The following is a 10227-nucleotide window of genomic DNA, read 5'->3' as shown; positions in this document are numbered from 1 at the left end:
AACTAAAACGTACAGAAACGATTTTGTAAGGACGTCAAACCGGCAACTGCCATTTCCTACGATCAGTATTGACAAAGGCAATAATAACATGCGCAAATAATATAGTTGATCTCGTTTAGCAATCTTAATGTATTAGACGCATTGCATCACTAATCAGTTTAAAGTATTTAGTTAAATAACATACATAGCCTGGAGCCTTCTTAGTCTAGTGGTTTGGAATTTTAATGATATTTTGAATTCAAACTCAGAATGTTATACATTACAGCTTAAATTGTCAGAAAAATGTTTTTTCTTATGGATTGTACAATTATATCGTTTGTCCGGTTGGCTTTAACATGGGAGCCCGAGGTTTGGTTATAAAAAGCATAAGATATTATTATTCATGTAAGAAAGTGATCTTTGTATGAGTCTTTTTTATTTAAAGAAACGATTCGTTGACTTTGCATTTTTTTAGGTAATTAAATACTAAGATCCAAATCACATTAATTTCAGAATTTTAAAAAATCATTTCAAACCCTCTCTTCTTTTGTGAAAGAAATAAAAAATATACATAAAAATGTAATAAATTTGCTCATCTGTCACCATCTATGGTCCAACCTGTAATTCTCTTAATCATCACTCTGTCTCATAAATTTCAAAAAAAAATTGAGCTCACATTTTTGTTTCCTCTCTTCTTTCAATTTCAAAATAAACCAAAATCTCAAAAGAAAAACAGAGCATGCATTAATAACTCTGTTTTTTTTTTTTTTTTTTTCTAAATCTCAAGAAAACATGAATAGCATCATCTCTCCCTCATCACCACCACCACTCTTACCTCTCAAATCAAACATGAATAGCTTCGATTTAAACAGCAAGATCACTCCAAACATTCTCCTAATAATCATAATCCTCTCGATCATCTTCTTCATCTCTGGTCTTGTCCACATCCTTGTCAAGTTCCTCCTCACACCATCAACACAAAACAGAGAAGATTACTTAGACAACGTTACAGCTCTTCAAGGCCAACTTCAGCAACTCTTTAGCCTCCACGACTCTGGCGTTGACCAGTCCTTAATCGACACGTTACCTGTCTTTCAATACAAATCCATCATGGGTCTCAAAATCTCTCCTTTTGATTGTCCTGTTTGTCTCTGTGAGTTCGAAACAGAGGACAAACTTAGACTCTTGCCTAAATGCAGCCATGCTTTTCATGTTGGCTGTATCGATACGTGGCTTCTCTCTCACTCGACTTGTCCCTTGTGTAGATCTAACCTCCTCCCTGGTTTCTCATCTCATCACAACCCAAGCTCCTCGTATTTACTTGTTCTTGAGAGTGAACAAAGCTCGACAGATATGGTTCCTGTTCTTGAGTCTAATTCTCATTTGGGTTTTGATGGGAACATTTCTTTTGGGTCGAACCGGGTTAGGTCGGGTCGTAAATCATGCGAACCGGATAGTGAATGGGTTTGTTTGGATAGAAAGGTTGTTCCTTTAGAAGTTAAGCTAGGGAAGTTTAGGAACATAGATCATGTTGGTGAAGGAAGTAACAATAACAATAACAACAACAATAGGATAAGTGGTAATAGCAATTTAGATGGGAGGAGGTGTTTGTCAATGGGCTCATATGAGTATATTATGGACCAAGAAGCTACACTTAAGGTTCACGTTTCCATCAAGAAACTATCGGGGAAAGACAGTCGCTTGCCCGGCCACAGGGCGGTTATGTCCGAATGCGGTTTTGATCCAACGGTTAAGGGAATTGAGAAGAGTGTTGTGGAAAGAGAGAGCTTTTCTTTGTCGAAAATTTGGCTAAGGAGTAAAAACGAGAAGCAAATGGGTACTAGTGCTAGAGATCAGGATTGTTCTTCGGTGTCTTCCTCTTCAGTCCGATTTCCAAACAAACTGATTCCTCTTGAGATCGATGAAGAGAATCAAAAGAGCGAAAATTCGGAATCTTTGGAGACAAAAACGCCATCTTTTGCAAGGAGGACCATGCTTTGGCTTGCAGGGAGACAAAACAAGGCTGTTCATCCTTCTACATCCCATGTTTAGGTTTTGCTTGTTAATTTTTGATCTTCCTTTTCAATTGTGTTTGAAATTTTGTGTTTTCATTAGACAGAAAGTAATAGTGGGAGATGAATTAAGATACCTAGGCACATTGAAAAAAATTGGTGGGTATGCAAACATTTTACCAGAGTCTTCTTTAAATTATGGGCATGTCTAGTAAGATATTACTAGATTTGTCTTACGTAGATTATGACATTTTCCATTGACTCAACGAAATAATTGTGAAGGTGTGGTTCATGACATCATTCCATAATTATATCTACATAAAAGTGTTTTGATATTGAAAACACATACTTTTACTTTCGTATATAAGACATTCACTTTGCAAGATTCAATAAGAACTTGAATAGAAGTAGCAAGCTTTATGTTCCCACCATTCTTATATTCCTATAAAAGCAATGAACTTGTAAACCTAAACAACTCTTAGGACTGTTAATTAATCTTATAATAAAACAGTCATATACTTGCTTGGAATTGAATGTCTCTCCAAGATTCAAGAAAAGCTTCAAAGGAACTAGCAAGCTTTATTTAAGAGTTGGTGATCTGAACTAATTTTTGGCGATCAAACTCTTCACCGTGTAGATACCAATTTGTGTATGTGCTTAGAAAACCATACCACATCAAATCACCTTCAATGTCAACTCTAAACTTATACTTGACAAGGCAGCAACGTCGACACGGACATCTCACCATCTCTGCCTTAATGTTACCAAAGGCAAAATCCAAAAAATCCTTGACTCCGGTTATGTAATCTTGAGACAGTCGATGTTTTGTTATGGAAACAATATCAATATGGACACACTGACCAGATTCCACAAAGAGGCTTGCAAGTTGCATCCAAAACGTTATAAAAAAACCAGGTTCAATGTTACGAAACCATGCGTCGATCGTGCATGAGAAAACGATAAATAAATAAATTAAAAACCACCACATGAAACAAAAACCAAAACGTGAAATGTTGATGAAAACTAGGGATTAGGTTGTCATGTTTCTCTCCACTTCCATTTGCAATGAAGATAGATACCATCAGCCTCATGCAAATTACGGTTTTGATTTCTCTGTTCCCGGTTCTTATCGATTAATTCACTCCAAAGTCTCTAATACAAACCTCAGTTTAAACGGTTTGGATCCAAACCATGCTCCAAATAGTAACAATCTTATAAACAACTATCCCACGACGTGCCTTGTCGTTGACCTTACGTCTAAAACTCCAAGAAAATAAAAAATATAAGACTTTGTGTTATAAAGAAGAAGAATCAAAGATCAATCAATCATCTTTATGTTGATCAAAATGGAAGCTCAAACCATTCTTCTTTATCTTTTACTCTTCTTTTTATCTCTACACTTCGTGTTTACAACTCTAAAACCATGGCTGAGCCCCGCGAAAACGCGGTGGCTGATCCGTCTCCTCCACCTCCCGATCAAGTCTCCGGCAGCCGCCACTGTTTTTGCCAGAAAAGACGTCCGTGAGTTTCTTGATTCATCAATCCAACTGGAAAACAAAGAAGAAGACTCTTTCGGTTTTGATTTCGATTTCAGAACGTACATGATCAGCAAAGCAGAGTCAATAAACAGAGCATTAGACGAAGCCATTCCACTCATCGAGCCACTCAACATCCATAACGCAATGCGTTACGCGGTTCTCGCCGGCGGGAAACGCGTCAGACCAATACTATGCCTCGCGGCTTGCGAGCTAGTGGGCGGGGAAGAGCGTTTAGCGATTCAAGCGGCTTGTGCGGTTGAGATGATTCACACAATGTCACTCATCAAAGATGATCTTCCTTGTATGGACAATGACGATCTCCGACGAGGTAAACCAACTACACACAAAGTATTCGGAGAAAGCGTGGCCATCCTCTCCGGCGGCGCACTTTTAGCCCTAGCTTTCGAGCATTTGACCGAAGCTGACGTGTCATCCAAGAAAATGGTTAGGGCCGTTAAAGAATTGGCTAAGTCTATTGGAACGAAAGGACTCGTGGCGGGACAAGCTAAGGATTTGAGCAGTGAAGGGTTGGATCAAAACGACGTTGGTTTAGAGGATCTTGAGTTTATTCACGTTCATAAAACCGGTTCGTTGCTCGAAGCGTCGGCGGTTATCGGAGCGGTTATTGGTGGTGGTTCAGAGGAAGAGATTGAGAAAGTGAGAAGCTTTGCGAGGTGTATTGGATTGTTGTTTCAGGTGGTTGATGATATTTTGGATGAGACTAAGTCGTCGGAGGAATTAGGAAAAACCGCCGGAAAAGATCAGATCGCCGGTAAGCTGACGTATCCGAAAGTGATTGGTCTAGAGAAATCGAAGGAGTTTGTGAAGAAGTTGAAGAGAGATGCGAGAGAACATCTTCAAGGGTTTGATTCGGACAAAGTGAAACCTTTGATTGCTCTTACCAACTTCATTGCCAACAGAAACAACTGACAATGTTGTGTGTTTGCTGTATTGCTAAGCAACTAACGTGGAGATGTGACAATGTAATCAAAAAAAAAAAGTAACGGTGAAATATGAATGGGTGATAGTGAAACAATTGGTAACCAAAAAAAAAAGTAACGGTGACCAAAATTTTTTTTAGAATGGGTGATAGTGAAACAATTGGTAAAAATAAAATAAATGTCTGATTACCTGATCAGGGGTTATGGATTTATAGCAATAATGTGGGTCAATGACATAATGTGGTCTGGTTGAAGCAATTGAAATGACTTAATGGAAAGGTATATTACCAAACAGTAAATCAATGTTATATTCATATTGAATATAGTTCTTATATTGAGCAATAAAATGACAATTCATCTGAATAATTAGTATAATATTCTACTATTGTTTTTTTGGTAACATATTGTATTATTTCATAACATTATATGAAAAGTAAAAAAATTAGATTGTAGTATAATAAATATTTATATCATGATGTATATTGAATAACATTTGTACTATGTGCTTTAACATCTGCCATATCAAATGTAATTTGAGTTTCTACTTAAATTAGAATCGTTTTGTCGAAAATTTTATACTCTCTCCATTTCATAAAAATAGATGTTTAGTTAAAAAGTTATTCGCACATATTAAGAAACTTTGTATAAATTATATATTTATTTTATAATTACAGTATATGTTAATTGTTTTGTTTATCAAATCTTACATTGGATATACAAACATCTATATTTATGAAACAATTGTTTTTAACAGAAATTTTATGAAACGGAGGAAGTATGAAACTAGTCAATCTTCGATATTTGCGTTTGGCATATCACATATCTAGTATTTGTTGAAGACTTGAAGTTGTATGAGTCACCCTTAATTAAATCTCAATACTTGTTGAAGTCAGAATATGTCCGAAACAACTACCTTTCATGTAGTCCAATAGAAATAAGGGTGATTTGCATGATAGCACACTTAATGGAAAGAGAAAAATGAAGAGCATGGAGAAAGAGTTAAAAAGATGGTAACAAAAAAGAGGGTAGTGTAGTTACTACTTACTAGTTTAGAAGACAAATGAGAGACATTTTCTATAGAGAAAGTGTGTCAATATAAACTCATTATTGGTTGAAGTCGAAATAAGTCCTAAACAACTACCTTCCATGTACTCCAATAAAACTAAACCATGTGAGAGGTGGGTGACTAGTCTTTTGATTAAATCAGTCAACCGTTTGATTAAGACCCAACTATCAACATCGACTCACGAGTCAATTGACTTTTAAAATCCGTTTTGATGCTTATACTTTACATGTTTCCTTAAGACGGAATAAACATGTTTCATGTTAAATAAAAGAGATCATAGAAATGTCATTGTAAGTTGTAAGAGACATCCCTCCCTCGTCTCATCAACTAACTCTTCACGTCTTAATTTTAAAATTAATAATACTATTGATTCGTTAACGACAGCTTAGCAATTATCTAAGCCTTGACTAAAAACACAGAGACATGCAATTATAAACATACAAGATTGATTAATATCTTAAAAGGAAGCCAAAATAAATGGCATAAACCAATCTTACAAGCATCTCTTTAATTAATGTATTGAGCAAAAGTTACCTCAAGGAAACTAATAACATTAAGATATCCTTTAGCTTTTCATATTACTTGTGCTAAAGAAAACAAACCAACAATCTTCAAAGCCAAACACGACTCCGAATCCGCCTTCTCACGACAACATCTCCGTCCTGACCATCAATCCCAACCATTCATAAAATCATAATGATGAATCCTAAAGAACACTCACAGTTTTGTTCTCTAGAGTTCTAACGCAAAACATAATGCATAAGTTAAAGTTTTCGAGTTATCAAGCTAGCTTTAAAGATCTTACCAGGTAGCTTCTTCAGTAGTTGTACCAGTCGGGTATCGGATAATCCTCTGTAGAATCACAGTTCTTGCCTTTGTCACATCGCTACAATACTTATCCGCATGTTTCCCAAGTTCTTCAATAGTGTCAGTAAACACATCAAGCTTCTTCTTGATCTCATCTATCGCAATCCTCACCACTTTCTCCTCCGTAACAGCAAACTCAGCTTTCTTCAACAAAGATTCAATCTCTACTTCCACTTTACGCACAAGAACACTTATATTATCCATCTCCTTAACCGATATGAAAGTCCCAATTCTAATCGATGTAATGATCTCCTTCTGCCCTTTAACCACTTTCTCATATTTCGTCCACAGAGTGTTACACCATTTCCCAAGAGACCCTACCGGAACAGCCAATGCACCAGCTATAGCTGCCACAACAGGTGGTGCAGCCACAGCGGCTGCTACCACAGAGAAGATAAGCACAGAAACAAACGCAGTCACAAACACCATGTTCGATACTCTTCGCCATGACTTGATATTCCCAAGTCTCCTGTCGAGTTTTTTCTTTAGCTTGTGAAGCTCATCAAGCATCAAAACCTGTTTCTTGTATACCAAATCGAAAAGCTCAAAGAACTTTTTGGTAAACGGCTCACCCAAATCTTTAAACCTCTTAAGCTCATCAAGTGTCTTCTCATACTTCTTGTTCTCGTTATCCCCATTAACATGTACCTCAGCCTCTTCCTCAAACTGCTTAACAGCAAACTGAATAACAACTTGGCTCCTCCTCGCACGGTTAAGACAATGCTCAAGCTCAGAGCAGAAGTCCATAGTCTTTAAAGTGCTGTCGAAATACATATTCACAAGAGAGAACAAATCTTGATTGTTCCATATATCCTCTTTGTCCTGTAAGATAACTTTGACCACATCTTGATTCATATCCAAAAGGCATTGCGTCACTTCTTTAAGCGAATCAAACGACAAAGACTTGATCTCTACTCCTGAAGCAAGCTTGTTGATGACTCGGTTAGTTCGTTCGTGAAGCGCAGAGTCGAAAGACTCAAGCTTTGGATCTTCACTACAAGCTCTTTCGTAAGAGCTTAAATGCTCAGTGTACTCTGAGTTCATCTTGATCTGTACAGGTGTAGACGGTGAACCAAATTCAATATCTTTTTTGTTCTTGCTACCTTTCCCTCCCATCATTCTCTCTTTTCTTATCTACGAAATTGCTTAAAATTTGTGAACCTAATCAGACAGTAAGAAGTAGAAATTAGAGAAATCCGAACCTATTTGAGCTTTTGGAAGAACACAACAGAAACAGAGAAGTGAATCGAAATGGGTATTGGATTTTATAGATTAAAGCAACAAACTTTAACCGAAACTTACGGAGCAATCTAAAATTTTGTAACCGACATTGAGATGAGGAAACTTAAAGGGCAAGAGTTTAAGTAAGTAAAGTACTAAACAAAAAAAAAAACAAAAAAAAAAATTCAAGATCATGAATTAGTAAGTAGTACCTGGAAATTGCAATTGAACTCTCTTGAAGACAAGACCTGAAAAAAAGTTTGTATTTTTATAGAGTTTGAAGAGTGTTTTTGGTTTTAGGGTTTTGTTTTACTTTTGAGTTTATGGAAGAAGAAGAAGAAGTAGCTTGTACGCTTGGAGAAGCTTAGAAGAGAAAGAGAAAGAGAGAGAGAAAATGCGGGAAAAATTACGGATTTATTTAAGATCTGAGAAGGAAGAACATTTCTCACGCGGTTTTGTGAACAACAGTGTGAGAAAAGTCTTGCACTACTCTCGATTTGGTGTTGACGGACTCATCAATGGCACAAGGAAGACATTGAAAGAAAGAACCAGGAAACTAAATTAAAAAAAAAACGAAGTAAAGAAGAAGAGAAAAGAAAAAGTTTTTTTTCTTGTCTGAACAAAAGACAAAATAATTAATTTAGTCGTCGAGGGGTTGAAACTAGAATAAAAGAGTAAACTTAACCAGTAAGATGGTGGTGAACGAAAAAAACGCTCCCAGACACGACTATCGAGGAGACTTTCACCGGCGTCGGGATCTACTCGTCCTCTCTCCTGCTCGACAATTTTTTGTTCTCTTTAGTCCAATCTTTTTTAAGCTTCTTCCCCATTTGTTTCCCTTTTTTAACTCTTTTCAAAACCCAATAAAATTTATCTCCGATCTACACCAAAACCACCGTATCCTCCCATTGATCTATCACTTACAGAAGAGTATCTCTTCGCAAATCTCAGGGAACATAATTAACCACCTCTTACTTTGGCAATCTCTTATGAAACTAGGATTTTCCCCAGTGGACCTAGATTTCTTCGTCAACTCATACCGAGACCACCGGCTGCTTCTACCGACCTCTCACTCACCGGAGTTGCTTTCTCCGCCATCTTTGGACAGCCGTCTTTGCTTCTTTCTATCTCAACAATCGGTTCAACAACTAGGATTTTCCCCAGTGGACCTAGTCACCAATGACGAATCTTGCCACGGCCATTGCAGGTTCCCGCTAATCTATCACTCTTTGGAGAATTCCCCTGCATCGCAGACCTCTCCACAAACCACGGGCGGCCGTCAGTACCACCATCCTTTGCGGCTTCTTCTTGGGAACCTAGGGTTTTCCCTAGTGGACCTAGGTCCCAAATTAAGCCCATTAGTGCAAAAACGATCCAAGCCCACTTATTCTTCTCAAGTTGGTGTAATTAGCAAGCCCAAGTCCACCTCTTCATCGTCCATGTCTAACCATCGTCAAGCCCTGTGTCGCTTACCTCTGCTCAATGGTCGAAGACTCCATTGGAGTAAGGTAACAATAGTGCTGCTTTGGTTAGACATATATCTTACTTGGAATCTGGCTTTAGCTATCTTTAGGTTTTTGAGGTTTGGTTATCAATATATACGGATTATTGGTCTCTGTTCTTTGATCTGCTCTAGCAAAAGTGGTATTATTGATCTTGAACGCCTTATGTTCAATGACGAATACCAGTTAAGCTGGTCACCTGATGATTCCAAGCATCTTCTCCTAGCAACCCCCTTCATAAGGATCCCATACCAAATAGTATCTATTGCGTTTTCCCGAAGTGATCCAACCCTTATGCTTTGGGAATCAAAGCAACCCTTAACCGACTACATAACCATAGTTCCCGGAATCTTCGCTGACCTATTACTGCGGGTTATCACCCTGGTGGATATCGATGCTTTGACTCCTTTTTCAACGTCACAGAGTCAGATGACCGTGACCACTCAACTGTCCTTTGAAGCTCTCGAGGATAGCCTGTCATTGTAGCTTGATCTCACATGTGCCATTAGACTTCCAAGCTCTTGGTTCATAGCTCTCTTGGATCCTACAATTGATGTTTTCTTTTTTTCATCTCTTGGCATTGGGGAATGCCTCTTGTATTATTCTTGTTTTGTTTCAAACTTTGGCTCTTGCTCCTTTTCTGCACTTGTAACAACTTTACTTTTTGATTGAATGAAGTAAAGGGTTTTGACAAAAAAAAAAAAAAACCAGTAAGATGATTCATTTGTCTAGCTAGTAAAATACCAAAAGGTAAGAGTAAAAAAAGATTGAAAAAAACTTCGAAATTTAAACATTCATACCAAATAACACATAAATCAGATTAAAGTTCAATTTTACGAATTCTCTATTATTGCCTCTAAGAAAAAAATTAGTGAGTAAAGAAGTTGATTTCCTATACAAAAAAAAAAACCACTTTTTGAGAAATATTCAAGTCGTTCCTATGAACGACATAATACCAAAAAAAATATTCCAACTTTATAAAATAATATATAGGGGATCTTGTATTGAATATTTCAAAATGTTTCAATGATTTGTTAAGAATCATTCTTAATAATCATGGATTGACAACTAAGTAAGTGGTTATAAATTGTTGAATTCTTG

The 10227-nt window shown here is 37.1% G+C and overlaps 2 protein-coding genes and 1 pseudogene across 4 annotated transcripts; 2 read left to right on the top strand and 1 right to left on the bottom strand.

Moving 5' to 3' along the window:
* The first annotated feature begins 719 nt into the window (after positions 1 to 719).
* LOC104747708 (putative RING-H2 finger protein ATL49 pseudogene) lies at positions 720 to 2291 on the top strand (annotated as a pseudogene). Its single transcript, XR_015581758.1, has one exon. The product of XR_015581758.1 is annotated as a putative RING-H2 finger protein ATL49 pseudogene (transcript).
* Positions 2292 to 3090: 799 nt separating this feature from the next.
* On the top strand, positions 3091 to 4667 carry LOC104747707 (geranylgeranyl pyrophosphate synthase 4). The gene has a single exon (XM_010469390.2). It carries the CDS (start codon positions 3326 to 3328, stop codon positions 4457 to 4459), a length of 1134 nt encoding a protein of 377 aa, XP_010467692.1. The 5' UTR covers positions 3091 to 3325; the 3' UTR covers positions 4460 to 4667.
* Positions 4668 to 5965: 1298 nt separating this feature from the next.
* On the bottom strand, positions 5966 to 8875 carry LOC104747706 (UPF0496 protein At2g18630). Of its 2 annotated transcripts, XM_010469389.3 has the most exons (3): positions 7837 to 8875; positions 6342 to 7564; positions 5966 to 6198 (listed from the first exon to the last, which is right to left on the bottom strand). In XM_010469389.3, exons 2-3 carry the CDS (start codon positions 7520 to 7522, stop codon positions 6180 to 6182), a joined length of 1200 nt encoding a protein of 399 aa, XP_010467691.1. In that variant the 5' UTR covers positions 7523 to 7564; positions 7837 to 8875; the 3' UTR covers positions 5966 to 6179. The 2 variants fall into 2 exon arrangements, with proteins under 2 accessions (XP_010467691.1, XP_087345181.1); XM_087489055.1 differs by lacking the exon at positions 5966 to 6198 and having other exon boundaries at positions 6338 to 7564; positions 7837 to 7976.
* Positions 8876 to 10227: the final 1352 nt, after the last annotated feature.

Source organism: Camelina sativa, chromosome 15 (assembly GCF_030686135.1).
Source record: "Camelina sativa cultivar CO46 ecotype springtype chromosome 15, ASM3068613v1".
Lineage (NCBI taxonomy): Eukaryota > Viridiplantae > Streptophyta > Magnoliopsida > Brassicales > Brassicaceae > Camelina > Camelina sativa.
Note: the sequence above shows the minus strand (reverse complement) of the source record. Positions and strands in the feature narration are given on the sequence as shown.